The sequence below is a fragment of the Mytilus galloprovincialis genome, chromosome 2, assembly GCF_965363235.1.
Source record: "Mytilus galloprovincialis chromosome 2, xbMytGall1.hap1.1, whole genome shotgun sequence".
Classification (NCBI taxonomy): Eukaryota; Metazoa; Mollusca; class Bivalvia; order Mytilida; family Mytilidae; genus Mytilus; species Mytilus galloprovincialis.
Window position 1 is genome coordinate 24,795,848 of NC_134839.1, and position 18,525 is coordinate 24,814,372.

General features: G+C 32.1%; 2 protein-coding genes across 2 annotated transcripts in view; both read left to right on the forward strand.

The window, feature by feature from the left end:
• The window catches only part of LOC143063206 (peroxisomal trans-2-enoyl-CoA reductase-like), a 58,450-nt gene extending 40,448 nt beyond the window's left edge, over positions 1 to 18,002 (forward strand). Inside the window, exon 9 of the transcript XR_012974975.1 lies at positions 16,711 to 18,002. The gene's annotated coding sequence lies outside the window, so the exon portion shown is untranslated. The remainder of the gene's footprint in view (positions 1 to 16,710) is intronic.
• Positions 256 to 16,877, forward strand: LOC143063207 (peroxisomal trans-2-enoyl-CoA reductase-like). The gene is made up of 8 exons (XM_076235193.1): positions 256 to 412; positions 5,255 to 5,382; positions 6,666 to 6,831; positions 7,290 to 7,371; positions 7,919 to 8,015; positions 9,164 to 9,271; positions 9,590 to 9,704; positions 16,562 to 16,877. The coding sequence occupies exons 1-8, from the start codon at positions 289 to 291 to the stop codon at positions 16,621 to 16,623; spliced, it is 882 nt and encodes a 293-aa protein (XP_076091308.1). The 5' UTR covers positions 256 to 288; the 3' UTR covers positions 16,624 to 16,877.
• Positions 18,003 to 18,525: the final 523 nt, after the last annotated feature.

Sequence of the window (18,525 nt, forward strand, 5' to 3'; positions counted from 1 at the left end):
TAATGGCTACACGGTCTTCAAGAACGGCTGAGTAATAACTTCTGGTACTTTTTTCCTTATTATATACGATTATATTACTCGTGCTTCGTTTTTCCCTATTTTTTTTTTTTTTATTATTATTTTTTTTTGTGCTACGTTTTTGCGATTTTTATTTTACGTGTTTCCGCGTTCAGTTCACAAGCACTTGTTTCTATAGAAACAGGTTAGTTATATTATCCGGAACGCTTTCCATGTCAATTACGGATTTATGTTTTAACATATTATTTTCTGTGGTCACATGATAACAAAATGGCAGCGCCCACAAAAATCTGTAGCGTTTTCAGAAATGGTTTATTTAATGGAAAAGTTGCTATTGTTACTGGAGGGGGAACGGGTATCGGAAAAGCAATCACACAAGAATTGTTGTACTTGGGTAATACCGCAGTCCCACAAGGCCATGATCGCACTGATCGACGTTACGTACGGTATTCGGTCTATATTTCATTTGACCATTTTATTGATGCAAAAATAGGACAAAAACAAACCAATTCTGCGTATTATTAAAAAGTTACTTGTCTTGATTCATCATTTTAATCGAAATTTAATAAAATGAGATTTTAATAAATTTAATGTTATGTATTATTACATAATAAAGCCATGATTCCGTGTTTAATATACTGCTATTTTTGCCGTGTAAGACGTAACAACAATAACTAACCATCCAAATATAAACGAAGAAAAAACAAAAACTACTGAATGGATTACGATGAAATTTGTGCAGGTGGGATACAATAGGATCATATTCATGATGTGAAACGGGTTCGTTAAATAGCATGTCAGTTCGCAATCTAGTGGCCATTTTCTAAAGGCAGTGTCTGCGCGTACCCGCATGTGGGTACGAATAGTCAAATTGCCGTTCTAGGCTGCACGTACCCACATCCGGTTTTCTATTAAAATGCCATCGGATCGAGAATGAAACGTGAAATGTATACGGAAATTATCGATAATATGGGGATTCGTGTAGAGAGAGTGAAGAGTATGAAAAATAATATTTTGAAATAGTATTTATTAAATAATGATACATAATAAACATTGCAAAATTAATATATAAAACTACTAAAATTAAAGCTTGAGTTTATAAAAATTAAAGAAGCAAGTAATAAATCAATTTAAACCAATTATAAAAGATTCATGTAACTGACTAGTTAAGATTTCGAACAAATTTTACATATCCAATATGATTGTTTTGGCACAGATTTCAACCCTGCACATTTCAAATGTTGCCAGTCTAAACAGCAATCACATGCCAACGAGTCCTGATCGTGTAGGTTTTTTTTTTCCCTTTATACATATCCAGTCGCATGTTTCCCTTCTTTCCGTGATCTTAACTTTTAGTTGTTACCAAGCTTCAGTGGTAAAATATTTTTTAATGCTCTGGAGGTTTACGTTTTCATCAATTGTATGAAATTTAACGCCTGATAGTTCTGTACAAATCTTTCTAATTCATTATAAGTCTGAAATGTCTTCCCTACAGTTATAATATCACTCTCTTCCATTTTAAGAATATTTACTAACTGAGAAAAAACTGTCCACTTGCCTATATATATGCATGTATGTAAAAATTCTGAGTAGTTTTAATCAATTTATTCACTAATTGCAACAAATTCCGTATATATTTCACGTTTCATTCCCGATCCGACGACATTTTATTATAAAACCGCATGTGGGTACGTGCAGCCTACAAAGGCAATTTGACTATTCGTACCCACATGCGGGTACGCGCAGACACTGCCTTTTCTAAATTCCATAGATCTGTAAGATCTGAAAATTCTAGTTAACAAAAATAAAAGCAAGCACTTCGATATTAAAATATTTTCACATAAATCATAGAAAAGGTTAGCCACCTCTACATGCCAATGTGATTTTATTGAATTTTATGAAAACATTTTTATTTCTGACACAGCTTCTCTCATTTTATTTTTTCCAGTATTTTCCGTGTCTCCCTTGAATGTTACCATAGGTCCATTGTTCAAGATTTTTCAGTACCATAATTAAGGGTATTTTAATTTTGTGACAGACAAATGAACTATGAAAACAAATGTTACTACTGAAATGTGATTTTTTTAAAGACTTATTTAAGCCTTCAATGTCAAGGAAACATTTAATTTTTCAACAATTTCAATCAAGTTTTCCATGTCTCCCCAAAATGTTACCTGTCAAATTGAACGTTTTTTGCACGGAACGTCAATGTACATAATTTATATATTTTTTATTTTTTGATAAATATTTTACGTTATCTATAATACAGAACCTTTCGAACCTAGTAACAAATATGTATTTGCTAGTACGAATGTTTGTTGTATACACTTACAGTCATCTCCAGGCATCCAACAAACAGACACATGTGAAAAATACTCATTCTATTTCAAGATCTTTCAAGGACTGTAGATCAGTTTTAAATTTTAAACAAAATGAGCAATTCCAAACTGCTGTTTTCTTTCCAAAAATTGCTTGCTGTTCTGTGTGAGCCAAGGCTCTGTGTTGAAGGCCTTAGCCTATAATGGTTTACTTTTATAATTTGTTACTTGGATGGGGTGTTGTCTCATTGACACTCATACCACATCTTCCTATAGCTATTGACACATCTGTGTCATCTCTGCTAAATATATCGTTATTTGAGCTTTATTGACAAGCAAAAGGTTGTAATTTTGGTTGGATTGGTCTGGAATCTCTACTTGATAAGGATTCAATAATATCAGAGCTCCCTCTGCCTCTCCATCAACCCCTACCACCACGCCCACGTGTTCTAGAAGATTTTGGTTGCATCACTGTATTGTTTCCGAGAAATCTACGTTTTAATCAGAAATAGAAGAATGGAACTGTATTGATATGGAACACGATGTTGACGTTATTGCTGAGAACGTAGTAAGATCGCAGTATGAACGTCCTATAATCGCAGTAAAAGCGTGGTAAGATCATATTGCAATTGGATAAGATTGGTATGGTCGTAGTGAGAAAGTGATGAGCGTAGAAGAGGGTGGTAAAGGGTTATTTTCGTGCAACGTGATCGCTGTTTTTTATTTCACGTTCAACGTGTTTTTAGTTTTTTATTTGACGTTCAGTCGTGCAAGACGGGTGCCTCGTTCAACGTGTTCTGGCTTATTTAATTTTACGTGCATCGTTATTTTCAAAGTCTTATTTTGCGTGCTCGGTATTTTTCAAATAAAATTCAAACAGTTGGCAGGGACGTCAAGAAATACTTTTTTAAAGCCGTTAACCTATTATATCATAAATGTGTATACTAAATCGGGAATATCAAGTAAAACAAAGAGTTAATATATAAAAGAAGACTGACTCGGTCACAAAAGGTTCAAATAAAAGTATTTATTTTTCGTGCAACGTTCATTACAGAAATTATTTCACGTTCAACGTGAAATTATGTCTTATTTCACGTTTTTTTCGTGCAAGCATCCCCCTTTACCACCCTTGTAGAAGGATCTTAGTGTAGTGAGGTCACAGAATAAGCGCGGTGAGAACGTGGTATAATCGTAGAGGGATCGTTCTAGAAGCGTAAGGCAGCAACCATTTGATTTTCTGGGGGGGGCTATGGTTTTATTTTCTGGACAAATTTTTTTTTTCGCCTGCGGCGAAAAACAATCTATTTTTTTCGCGACAAGTCGAAAACAATTTTTTTTTTTCAATTTTAGCATTACATATAGTGGCAGCTGAGGGTGAAACAAACAAATTTTTTTTCTGAGAATCAAAAACAAATTATTTTTTTCTCCAAAAACTGGAAACAAACTTTTTTTCCAAAAAAAACCATAGCCCCCCCCCAGAAAATCAAATGGTTGCTGCCTAATGAGGACGTAATAGCATAGTGTATAAAGCAACGAAAATTTACATTTTCATGCCGCTCATACCACGACTTCACCATGATCTGAATTTATTTTAGATCGTGGTGAGCATGGTGCGATCGTGGTCTAGTGGGACTGGGGCTTAAAGATCAAAGTTTGAAAATTATGAATAACAAAAAAAATCTTGAAATATAAAAATTAAAGATGTGGATATATATGATTGCCAATGAGACAACTATCTACCTACATTCATATAAAAGTGAGTGTGAGTAATTACAAGCAACCCTGTGGACTCTAACATTGAGAGAAACCCATACTGTATCTGCAAGTTTAGAGAATCCCATTTCTACTGGATACCTTTCTGGACTCTACTCTATTAGTTTAAATGTTTTATAGATTTATAAAGTCAGACTGTCTATAACGTTAGGGTACCCAAATTGCTCCTATTTTGACAGAATTTCCCCTACATTTATCCTCGATCCAGACAAAAGATTTCATTCTGTTTTTATCATGTTTATATAAAAATTAATTTTCTTGTGTACATTTTAATAATATTGGTTGATGGATAGATAATTTGGTACTGTATGTGATATTGAAAAATTAATATCATATGCGTAATACATTCTGATCAATAATTGGAGAAACCATATATGTTATTTCAAATCATTTTTCATGTTATGATATTTAAGCATGTTCAGAAATATAGCATCACATTACAATGCTGCTGAAAGACACTGAGGATAACACTGATTTAAACCCATATTCTAAACATACATGTAATTTCCATGTATCTCCCTCATGCAAAGCTCTGATTCCTTTCACGGATTTGACTATACTTTTTGGACCTTTTGGATTATAGCTCTTCATCTTTTATATAAGCTTTGGATTTCAAATATTTCGGCCACGAGCATCACTGAAGAGACATGTATTGTCGAAATGCGCATCTGGTGCAGGAAAATTGGTACCGTTAATGTTATTACTACCACTGGGTCGATGCCTTTGCTGGTGGACTGTTAGTCCCCGAGGGTATCACCAGCCCAGTAGCCAGTACTTCGGTACTGGCATGAAAATACAGATTTTTTGTGTTATTAAAATTTGCTGTTACAAAATGTTAGAAATTATTATAAATTAAGGAATGTATCTCCCTCATGCAAAGCTCTGATTCCTTTCACTGATTTGGCTATACTTTTTGGACCTTTTTGATAATAGCTCTTCATCTTTTATATAAGCTTTGGATTCAAATATTTTGGCCACGAGCATCACTGAAGAGACATGTATTGTCGAAATGCGCATCTGGTGCAGGAAAATTGGTACTGTTAATGTTATTCCAATGCTTTTAAAAAAAAATATCATTAAATATGATACATATCAATGCATGTCTTAGCTTTTTGTGCTACAACCATTAAAAACATTATTTTTAGGATGTAACGTAATGGTTGCTTCAAGGAATGAAGAAAGACTGAGAAAGGCAACAGATGAGATGAAAAAGAATATCACTTCTCCTGCAGAGCTAGATCACATGCAGTGTAATATCAGGAAAGAAGAACAAGTAATCTTAATAATGATATAGGATTATTTTTAAAAGAATATTGGTCACAGTTTTGTAAGAGAAATAACTTTGTAAATTTATTATTACAGTAATTTTTATCATTTTCGATATAAATTCTCAAAGTTTTATCACTCAATAAAATGTTAATCTTTGAAACCACTTGTCCAAAATGTTTGAATCATGTCATTCCCCTTACCAGAACACTCTTTTACCGGTACTATATGCTGATGACTATTAACGTCATTTAAATGTTTACTGGATCCTTGCATCTTTGAACTGGCTAGTAATTGTTCCTCAAGCAGCTTGACAATTATCAAACATCCATCTTTATTCTAATTATGTACATTATCTTACCCTGCCTTAAGATGTATTAATTTTATCATATTTAACATTTATCTAAGCAGTCAATAAGCAAATCATCCCTATAATAGAATATTCATCCCTTTTCTCATCATACTGACGTAGATTTTATATTCCCAACAAACACAAAGGATGTTTGAGTCTGCACCTATAACTAAACTATCAGACGACAAAATAATGATTGGAATCAAGTGGCGGATCCAGAAATTTTCATAAGTGGGGGCCCACTGACTGACCTAAGAGGTGGCCCGCTTCAGTCACGCTTCAGTGATTCCCTATATAAGCAACCAATTTTTTTCCCAAAAAGGGGGGGCCCGGGCCCCTTGGGCCCCCCCTCTAAATCCGCCTCTGATCAAGTGACACTTACTTTGCTTTATATCTAGTATCAATTAACAGGAAAGGAAAAATCCCTAATTAATACAGTGTTAAATATGTGGACCATTTAATGATTTATATAACATGTTTATAGTCAAAGTAGTCTGACACATAATTTCAGGTGTACAGATTTGTTTTTAAATGAAAAAATTGTACTCTAGCACAACTATTTCTTTAAAATTGAAAAGAATGGTAGACAGCCAAAATTTCAGCAATACAGCCACCCCCTTATATCCAACAAAAGAGAAAATCTTATGGCAATGAAATGGCTATTAAAATGTTAATTGTTAATATATTTCTATTCATTTATGACTCTTAGAGGGGATTTTATTAGATTTAGTATTAAAAGAATGTTTTAAGTACAAAATCTGATATGAACAACATTAAAACGGTTTGGGAAGTTAGATTTTTAATCATTGTAGGTACAAAATCTGATATCAAAAACATTAAAACGGTTTGGCAAGTTAGATTTTTAATCATTGTAGGTACAAAATCTGATATCAAAAACATTAAAACGGTTTGGCAAGTTAGATTTTTAATCATTGTAGGTACAAAATCTGATATCAAAAACATTAAAACGGTTTGGCAAGTTAAATTTCCTAATCAACAATGGTGGAGGCCAGTTTCCTGCCCGTGCTGAGACATTTTCATTGAAAGGATGGAATGCTGTTATAGAAACTAATTTAACTGGAACATTTCTATGCTGTAGAGAAGGTAGTACTTTACTTGAAAATTTAAAACCTTATAAGAATCAACTTTTTAACTTTAAACCAGGTTTTCCAAATAATTTCTAACCATACATGTAAACTACAGTTTTATCCAAGAAATACATGAAAGTTACATCTTAATGTAAAAAATTCCAACAACAAAACTTTAAAACTAATTATAACTAAAAGAAAAACAATACCTCTAAAAATCAAAAGAAAAATGGTAAAGGATTATCATATGAAAACTTAAGTTTTGTAAATATTATTTTCTTCTTTTCTAGAAGAGGCTGTCTATGAGAACCCTTGTAAAACTCCCAGAAAGCAAGTTCTGCATAGAACAAAACCACGTTAAAATTATCATTTGAAAAAGAAGATGAGAGATGAGCCTATTAATTTTTGTTGCATTCTATGATAACTGTTTTGTTTTGTTTTATTTTATGACATTATTTTTTGTTTATTATCCAGCCTACAACCAATGGATGAATGACAATGGAGGAGTTATTGTAAACATTATTGCTGACATGTGGAAGGGAATTCCTATGATGAGGTAACATCTGAATTTTTGTTATTATAACATATGCATTATGCATGTTATTGTGAAAGAAATGAAAGTTTTCCACAGAATCATTTGCAGTTCACCTGTCGATTATAAAGTTTTGTCAGTTCGCATGTTCCATTGAATAAATGCAATATTTATTGTTCTCTGTGTAGGTTATTCACTGGACAATTAAATCTCTTCTAAGAAAAATCCATTACTCATTGATTAATTTACCTGAGTAAAAAAAATATTTTCTAAATAGATGAAAATACATGTTCCACCTCACAAAACTGCATGGGATTTTGTATTTATTCAATATCAATAGTACATGTATTGATGCTCAATCAGTTCAATGTAATCTGGGATTCAAACATTAAAAGTTGATTTCAATTTTTTTTTTAATTGTTTCTATTGAAAATGCACTTTTTTGTGTTTGTTTGGTTATAGCATATATGTTTAAGAAGGCCTTAATTTAAACATCATCATTTCCAAGTTTTAGTTTGTCAAACTCACACAATAAAATTTCAACAGTAACAATGTTTTAAATCTTTTTTAGCCACACAGGAGCAGCCCGGGCAGCCGTAGACAATCTGACGAAATCTTTAGCATTAGAATGGGCAGAGAGTGGAGTGAGAATTAATTCTGTGGCTCCTGTAAGTAAACCATAGCAATCAATTAGCAAAGAAAATATAGGTCTTTTATTATTTAATGTTATACATGTATTATGATGATATAATATAATTGTGCAAGTTTGCATTGTCTAGCTAGATAAATGGTCCAAAGAAGTATGCCAATAGGCCATTTCTCAAATTATGTCTTTCACTGGAAATTACATCAATTTCACACACCTTTATGACATCATTTACCAGATATGCAGGTGCTCCTGTATCCTTGCTCTATTTTAAAAAGTTTCAAGCAATTTCAGAATCGTCATTCTGCAAGGTAGTTTATATTTTATATTAATAGTTATGTTCAGTAAGTACATACTTAATTTCTGAACCACTTAAATTGGGGTGACCATCTTATTAGATTTTAACTTCCAACCTTTTTTGTGCAGTATATTAACATCAAACTTTTTCACCTATTCACTCAATAATTGTTGGTAGTGACAATGCCTATATTTGAGTCACATGGTGATGGAAGTCAAATGATAGATTCAAATTAACTACCATATCCCAGAACTGGCTTATTGAAAAAATCAGGAATAACCATTATTAATCTACATTGTTCAAATGATCGATTTGTTGTTCATAACGGTTAACATAATGTTTCGCCTCAATGGATTTTCTTGTCATCCCTTTATCTGTATTTTTAACGTCAGAATTTAATATCCTTTAATATCCATATCACAATAATATACATTGCACATTACTATTTACAAATTATACAGGTAAATAGAATGTCATTGAAAAACACACTAATATCAGTAGGTGTTTTCCCTTTGGACCGTTCGTTTGGGTGTGTTTGATTATTCAAAATTAGAACGTTTGATATCCATTGAGCCTTTTCTATTATTTTCTTGTGTATAAATATTATAATAACAATAGTTGTTATTTACTTAATTATTTTTCATGCCTTCATGCTTATTAAAATATTACAAATTTATGTAAAGTGCTATACAAAAATATTATGTATATTCATGTATATTACGGAGAAGACGGAACTAAGTTGAAAAACTTGTGCCTAATCCATTTGTTTTGAACAATAAAATATGTTTAAACTAATGGCCTCCCTCGCTTGATTTTTCTGCAGACATTTTCTTCATGACGTACATCATAATAACAAAATATATTTTTTACAGGGAAGTTCCATATACTCTGAAACAGCAGCAGCAAATTATGGTGACCCAAAAATATTTGAATACAACATACATAAAATTCCACTCAAAAGACTTGGTACTGTAGAAGAGGTAATATTCTTCATCTTTTTTCAAAGGAAATAAAAAAAAATCAATTGAAAAGGGAAGAAAATACTTGTGAACATTGAATATCAATAAGGGTTTTATTTGCCTTAGTGTATAAAAACTAATATAGTGTGTAATATTTCCCCCCACATATCAACAATATGTGTAATGCAATTATAAATATATGAGTTGAAGAGTATATGTTTAAAATATTTATACCAGCATATAGGAAGTGAACCCCCTACCAAATAAAAACAGTGAACCAAGCTGAATTAATCTGTATTTTTATGTAGGTAACTATGATTTTTCTATGACTATTTATAGATTTCCACTTCAGTATGTTTTCTGTTGTCCCCTGCATCAGCCTATATAACTGGTGAAACAATCAAAGTAGACGGAGGAGGCAGTCTTTATTCAACTATGATTTTTGAAGTACAAGGTAAAAATATCTTTTTTATTTTAATCAAAAATTATAAGTTAATTTCATTGCATAATGAAGTTTATCTGTATTTAAAATGAGGGAAGAAATATAAAACAGCACGTTACAGCAGGTAAAGCTCACATCTTTTCTTGCTAGGCCACTATACCTACATGTATGTGGAGGCCTCTTGTTTCAAATGGTTACTAAATTGCTTAATATCTGCCTTATAAATCACTCCAATCCAAATTTGTCAATCTGGGTATTACAGTTGTGCAATATATAACCACTGTTGTTCAGTGGTTGTTGTTTGTTGATATGGTTCATAAGTGTTTTTTATTTTTCCTTCTTTATATAGATTAGACCATTATTTTTCCTGTTTGAATAGGTTTACACTTGTCATTTTTAGGGCCCTTTATATCTTGTTGTTTGGTATGAGCAAAGGCTCCATGTTGAATACCGTACTTTGATTTACAAATGTATAATGGTTTACCTTTTGTCAAGCCTTCGACTTTTGTCGCAGAAAACTCGACATAGGGATAGTGATCCGGCGGTTGTGGCAGCGTAAGCTAACTTTTTAAAAGCTTTTTATTTTAGAAGGTGGAAGACCTGGATGCTTCATACTTTGTATATAGATGCCTCATGTTACGAAGTTTCTGTCAGTCACATTTCTAATGTCCTTGACCTAATGTTCATAGTTCAATGAATAATTGAAAAAAAAGTTAAAGATTTTTTGTAATGTTAAATTCTCTCTAATGTTAAGTAATAGGATACCTATATTTGGTATGTGCGTACCTTTGCAAGGTCATCGTGCCCGTCAGACAGTTTTCACTTGACCTCAACCTCATTTCATGGATCAGTGAACAAGGTTAAGTTTTGGTCTAAGATACTATAAGCAATAGGTCTAGTATATTCGGAGTATGGAAGGACTGTGAGGTATACATTCTCAATTTTATGTCCAACTAACAGGTGTCATCTGACCTTGACCTCATTTTCATGGTTCAGTGGTAACATTTAAGTTTTTATACTTTGCGGTTGTATATTGGTATCATGTCGTCCGGCGTCGGCGTCCTTGTCATCAGCGTCGTGTGAATACAGATGGTTTCCGGATAATAACTTTAGTATAAGTAAATAGAAATCAACAAAATTTTAATACAATGTTTATAACCTTAAAAGGAAGCTTGGGATTGATTTTGGGGGTTATGGTCCCTAAGGTTTAGGGATTAGGGGCCCAAAGGGGCCCAAAACAATCATTTAACTAGTGACAGTACAAAAAGTTGTGTATAAGTATTTCAATTGTTCTGAAATTGTACCACAATGTTTAATACCATAAGTAGAAGGTTGGGATACATTTTGTGGGTTATGGGACAAACAGTCTAGGAATAAAGGGCCAAAAAGGGGCCAAAAACAAGCATTTTTGTAGTTTCAAGACAATAAATTGGAGTTATCTTTCTTTTTCCAGAATGGTTGTTGAATCACCTAAAACCAATGCTTTATTAAATCTTCTTTGAAAATTGGAGTTATCTTTCTTTGTCCAGAATAGTTGAATCAACTTAAATCAATCATGCTATATATATACAATATACAATGCAATATTCACTTTACTACCAACTGATAAATTAAAGCAGTCTTTACCATTCAGTGATTACAAGCACTTTGATTACCATTCTAGGGTTATGCCCCTTTACAAATGGAAATATTGAAGAACTTTTTAGTTTTTGTTCTCTTAACTTAATTTTGACTCAACTAAATTTAATTAAATGCGTATATAATGCTTATTACCTCTTAACTCAGTTTTAGTTCAATTTTTGGCAGCTTCACTTTTTACAGTTCTTGAGTTTTTTTCCCTTTATGTCCCTTTGGACACATTCACCATTTATTTTTTAGAAGTTACTATTAATTAATATTAATTTTAAACAAGACTGTATGACATTTTATATTTTAATATTTTATGATGTATTTAAATGAGTAGTTATCGTTGCAAACTCCATTAGAAATTTGAATTGAGATAATTTTTTGAATAAGGGAAAGAGGGAGATGAACAAAAAATTGGGGAGGGGGGGGTTTAATTTTTCTCATTTCAGATTTCAGAAATTAAATAGAAAATTTCATCAAATATTTTTTTTTTTGAGAGGATTAATATTCAGCAGCATAGTGAATTGCTCAAAAGCAAAAAAAAATAAGTTCATTAGACCACATTCGTTCTGTGTATTTAGATTTTGGATATTGGACCATAATAGGTAATGTCCATTTTAAAATTTGAAGTTTTTAAGTTTAAGTTCTTAGACACCATTCATTATGTGTCAGAAACCTTGGTTGTGTCAACTATTTAATCACAATCCAAATTCAGAGCTGTTTCGAGCTTGAATGTTGTGTCCATACTAGCCCCAACCGTTGAGGGTTCGACCTCTGCGATCATATAAAGCTGCGCCCTGCGAAGCATCTGGTTGTGTTTTGGTATGTTTTTCTTATATTGTAAGTAATAGGTCTACTATATTTGGTGTATGGAATGATTGTAAGGTGTACATGTCTAGCTGGCAGGTGTCATCTGACCTTGACCTCATTTTCATGGTTCAGTGGTCAAAGTTAAGTTTTTGAGTTTTGGTCTTTTTTTCTAATACTACATGTATATGCAATTGATCAACTATATTTGGTGTATGGAAATATTTTGTGATCTTTATGTCAGTTGCGCAGGTTTTGTTTGACCTTGACCTCATTTTCATGGTTCATTGCACAGTGTTAAGATTTTGTGTTTTGGTCTGTTTTTCTTAAACTTTAACCAATAGGTCAACTATACTTGTTGTACGGAATAATTGTTAGCTGTACCTGGTAATGCTAGTTTCTTTAATCAGTAAATTGCATTTTTTTCAAATGCACGCTTTTATTTTAGCAAGAACTACAGCCCTGTTACAGAACTCCCTTATTCACTCTGGTTTTAGCTTTGTTATTGTTGCTCAATTTGTTGTTGTCTGTTAAGTATTTTGTAAACACTGCACTGCAACAAACATTACTGTAAATTCAGAAATTATTGAGATGTTTTTATTATTGTGAAAAATGTAACAGGGATATAACCGCAATTATTTAAACTTGCATTTTGAATTGTTTTATATGAATTATACAGGATTTATCTCAATATTGCTAAAATTAAAATCGTATTCAGGGTCGTAACTAGGGTTCCAATTAAGGGGAGGCAGGGGTTTGGGGACGGCTGATCGAGCCCCCTTTTGCCCCCCGCCAATCTTTTTCTCTCAGTCATTGGCTAAAAATTACCCGTTTCCCTTCGATTTCCTTACTTTAAGAAACATCAGTATTGCTTGAATCTGGAAGCAACTTTTATGCAAAAACAAGCTGAGATTGCTGTTTGGGGTGAGCCAAGGCTAGCTTCGTCCTGAAGGCTGTACTTTGACCTATAATTGTTAACATTAAATACATTGTGACTGTGGATTTTTTTCTCAAATGATATGGCTAAAATTACTCGTTTTCCTTCGATTTCCTTACTTTAAGAAAGATCAGTTTTGCTGGATACTTGGAGCAATTTTCATGCAAACAATTATTATCTGTATTTTCTGTATTTAAAGATATTCTTTTAGAAACTGGTAAGTTCAAAAAACATATAAAGCAAGATTATAAAACACAAGATATTTTTTTTTATCGAGGATCTTGAATTTCAATATTGTTGAAAGCTGAACAGACATGTATATAACACCAAACAGGGACTTTCTATACTAGTCTAGTATAAACTTAGTATAGAAAGTCCCTGTTACAACGAATGGGAGCGTTTACCTACTAAGGCATTGACCATAATGTTCTCGTACGATCGGGAAACTTAAAAAAAGGATCCAACAGCTGATTCAGCCGGTAACGAATTTCCGATATCTTAAAAGATTCACAATACAAAAGGAACTTCCTCTGCTTAAATAATTGAGCCCCCAAAAAAATGTGAATAGTTAAGTTTTTATTCAAAATTATCGAAAGCAAAGTTTCATATGTGTTCTCATACAAATACTCACCCCCTCAATACTGAATAACAGACGGACGGCCACACGAAAAAAAAAACAAAAAACAAATACTGAAACGGTTTACTTTCGATCAAAAATCCGAAAAATGACAGATATATCACGTATCATGATAACACTGTTAAAACTGTTAACTTGTTTTGTTTATAATATAAATTCAAGTTCTTCGTGTTCATATTGTCAATATTTTATTTTTTTACTTCAAAAAATAATTTTTGGTGTAGAAAATTCAGGGGAGCCTCCCCTGCCTCATAAGTAGTTCCGGCCCTGGTATTTTAGTCTAAAATAACAACCAGATGCTCCGCAGGGCATAGCTTTATACGACCGCAGAGGTTGAACCCTGAACGGTTGGGGCAAGTATGGACACAACATTCAAGCTGGATTCAGCTCTAAATTTGGATTGTGATTAAATAGTTGACACAGCATAGGTTTCTGACACAGAATGAATGTGTTCTAATGAACTTAAAATTTTTGTTTTCTCTTAGAGCAATTCACTATGCTGTTGAATATTAATCCTCTCAAAAAAATGTTTGAAGAAATTTTCTTTTTTATTTATGAAATTTCAAATGAGAAAAATTGAACCCAATTTTTTTAATCACATCCCCCTTTCCCTTATTCCAAAACTAATCTCAATTAAAATTTCTAATGGAGTTTGCAACAATAACTACTCATTTAAATACATCATAAAATATTAAGATGTAAAAAAACTGCTTGTTATCACTGAATGGTAAAGATTATTTTAATTTATCAGTTGGTAGTAAAAAGTGAATATACATTGTATATTGTATATAACAAAGATTTAAGTTGATTCTGGACAAAGAAAGATAACTCCAATTAAAAAAAAATCTTGCTATTGCACAATATTTTGCAATTAGATATTTCTTGCTTACTATTCTGGACAAAGAAAGATAACTCTAATTAAAAAAAAATTTGCTATTTCACAATATTGTGCAATTAGATATTTCTTGCCATTGCGCAATACTGTGCAATTGAAAAGACTTGCTATTGCACAATACTTAATATAATAATTTTAGATCCTGATTTGGACCAACTTGAAAACTGGGCCCATAATAAAAAATCTATGTACATTTTTAGATTCAGCATATCAAAGAACCCCAAGATTTCAATTTTTGTTAAAATCAGACTAAGTTTAATTTTGGACCCTTTGGACTTTAAATTAGTGTAGACCAATTTGAAAACAGGACCAAAAATGAAGAATCTACATACACAGTTAGATTTGGTATATCAAAGAACCCCATTTATTCAATTTTTGATGAAATCAAACAAAGTTTAATTTTGGACCCCGATTTGGACCAACTTGAAAACTGGGCCAATAATCAAGAATCTAAGTACATTTTAAGATTCAGCATATCAAAGAACCTAACTGATTCATTTTTTGTCAAAATCAAACTAAGTTTAATTTTGGACCCTTTGGACCTTAATGTAGACCAATTTGAAAACGGGACCAAAAGTTAAGAATCTACATACACAGTCATGACAGTTAGATTCGGCATATCAAAGAACCCCAATTATTCAATTTTGATGAAATCAAACAAAGTTTAATTTTGGACCCTTTGGGCCCCTTATTATGTTGGGACCAAAACTCCCAAAATCAATACCAACCTTCCTTTTATGGTCATAAACCTTGTGTTTAAATTTCATAGATTTCTATTTACTTATACTAACGTTATGGTGCGAAAACCAAGAAAAATGCTTATTTGGGTCCCTTTTTGGCCCCTAATTCCTAAACTGTTGGGACCTAACCTCCCAAAATCAATACCAACCTTCCTTTTGTAGTCATTCACATTGTGTTTAAATTTCATTGATTTCTATTTACTTAAACTAAAGTTATTGTGCGAAAACCAAGAATAATGCTTATTTGGGCCCTTTTTTGGCCCCTAATTCCTAAACTGTTGAAACCAAAACTCCCAAAATCAATCCCAACCGTTCTTTTGTGGTCATAAACCTTGTGTTAAAATTTCATAGATTTCTATTAACTTAAACTAAAGTTATTGTGCGAAAACCAAGAAAATGCTTATTTGGGCCCTTTTTGGCCCCTAATTCCTAAAATGTTGGGACCAAAACTCCCAAAATCAATACCAACCTTCCTTTTGTGGTCATAAACATTGTGTTAAAATTTCATAGATTTCCATTCACTTTTACTAAAGTTAGAGTGCGAAAACTAAAAGTATTCGGACGACGACGACGCAGACGACGACGCCAACGTGATAGCAATATACGACGAAAATTTTTTCAAATTTTGCGGTCGTATAAAAATGCAATAATAAATGCACACAATAATTTCTGAATTTACAGTATTATATCATAGGCCTCTAAGCAATACCTCTCCCATTTTTATACAAAATCGTTTTAGCTATTCTTTTAATAAATATGTTGGTTTATTAATTCACCATGAAATGTCAACTAATACAAATATGAGTTGATTATACCAAGAAATTATCTCCACTTGATCCACGAATAAAACTGGGATTTTCTGTCTGGCATTGATTTTGGGGTCAGTAGGTCAAAGATCAAGACCACAGCACCTTTAAATATGGTAGTCTTAGTTTCAATATGTTTAAAACTGAAAGAAAACAGAGAGAAGTATTGTATAGTTTTAAATGGTAGCAAAAATGTGTAAGTTAGAAAATCAAGATTAATAAGATAGAAATAAAGTAGGAGGATGACATTATTGGATTGTATTATTTCCTGAAATACTAATTATTAATTTACATTTTTGTTGGTTTTACCATATTTACAATGACAAATGAACAAAAAAGTTTGTGAATCAACAGTAGTTGTTCAATCAAAACACAAAATATAATTAAGTTCAGATCATTAAATATGCTACTTTCTTTGCAGATCACAAGAAGTCCAAGGCATATACCTGGAAAGATGACGAGGAAACCAAATCTAAATTATGATATACAAAACACTGGTTACAAACAGTATTCAAATTTACAAACCTTTAATATAAACTGTTTAGGTATTCAGAAAAAGTTTGAATTCAGGTGGCATTTGTTAGTTTTGCAGATTTACATTTTTCTCATTACAGAGTAACAGAACTTGGTACATGATTTGTTCACTACATTTCATTTTATAATGTAGATTCATTATTATTTGTTGGATACTAATTTACATTGATTTCTTTTTAAATATATTTCAAATTTTTTCATTAGATTTAACTTACTTTAATTGGAAACATATCAATTCCTGTATTTAAGGTAGTAAAGAGATTTCATATCTACTTTCATCTAATATCTATGCTTAAAGGCACCAAGAAAAGTAGATATTTGGTACAAGTCAATGAGACAGCAAGTCTTCAATAATAGACAAGTATCCATACAAAAAGTAATTTTCCAAAAAAGTAAAACAACAAAAATACCAAACTCCATGGAAAATTCAAAACGGAAAGTGACCGTTAACAAAAAGCAAATCAAAAGCTCAAACATATCAAACAAATGGACAACAACTGTCATATTACTGACATGGCACAGGCATTTCATTATGTAGAAAATGGTAGATTAAACCTGGTTTTAATGCTAGCTAAACCTCTCACGTGTATGACAGTTACATAAAATTTCATCATATTGACAGTAATGTGTGAATGAAATTACCCGTCTAAAAAAGTTATGAATAAATGTTAAAAAGACAATGCAGATCTGCCATCAACAACACATACACTGTATGACATAAGACAAGACAACCACTTATGTGGTTCCTGGCTTAGAATAGACATTTAAACATGTGACAGATTAACACAGGATTTTGATTCTTGAACAGTGGAATTGTAGGTATATATAAATATGTTAAAAAAAAAAGATGGTTACATTATGAATTATGAAATTCTTTGATTAATAGATTTCCTTGTATATCAGAAACATATTTACCAACAGTGGGACACTTTTTTGTATGCCCCATTTATGGGCATTATGTTTTCTGGTCTATGCGTCTGTTTGTTCATCCGTACGACTGTCCTGCTTAAGGTTAAAGTTTTTGGTTGAGGTAGTTTTTGATGAAGATGAAGTCCAATCAACTTGAAACTTAGTACACATGTTTCCTATGATATGCCCTTTCTAATTTTAATGCCAAACTAGAAATTTTTCCCCATTTTCGCGGTCCACTGAACATAGAAAATGATAGTGTGAATGGGGTATCCCTGTAATGGGGACACATTCTTGTTTCATCCTGTTTTAAATATTTGTACGGTGGTTGATGTTAAATATTTATCATTGACTGTAATTAAACTTACTTGTACATAGTTATCTTTTTTTATACAAATGATAATAAAAATGAGTATTTAGTAGTCAGAAAGTTATTTCAATGAATATGTCATCAAAGATTATACAAATGATATTGTTGGGAGACACTACAAGGTATAATTCCTTGACAAGATCTTAAAGAAAATGCAGACACTTCAAACTTATCTATTTATTGACTAAACCAGCTTTCTTTGTCTTGTCTTGAATATTGTAAAGTAATGTGAAGAACATTTAAAATGTGCATTTTAACAAAGTAAAAATAAGTTGAACTGTGGGCTTTTGTTCACCAATGTTACCCAACCATAATCATACTGTAAACATGAAGTTGATGAGAGATGGATTTTAAAAAGCATCACACATTAAGGCATACCAGCATGAAGGCAGATTCGAAAATTTAAAAAAACCTAGATGTGTAATTCCTGACAAGAGCATGACAAAATTTTATGGGATCGACTGAACGGCAGACACCCACAGATTTTAACCAGTATACTCTGACTCCTTTAGGAACAAGATAGAAATAGAACAGTTACATGGCCACTGTAACAAGACTTAAATCCATAGGAT

Coding starts and splice junctions, on each gene's coding strand:
- LOC143063207 (XM_076235193.1), top strand. CDS start 289: ATGGCAGCGCCCACAAAAATCTGTAGCGTTTTCAGAAATGGTTTATTT. Junction 6,832..7,289: donor ATTTCTATGCTGTAGAGAAG/GTAGTACTTTAC, acceptor TTTATTATCCAG/CCTACAACCAATGGATGAAT. Junction 9,705..16,561: donor TATGATTTTTGAAGTACAAG/GTAAAAATATCT, acceptor CTTTCTTTGCAG/ATCACAAGAAGTCCAAGGCA.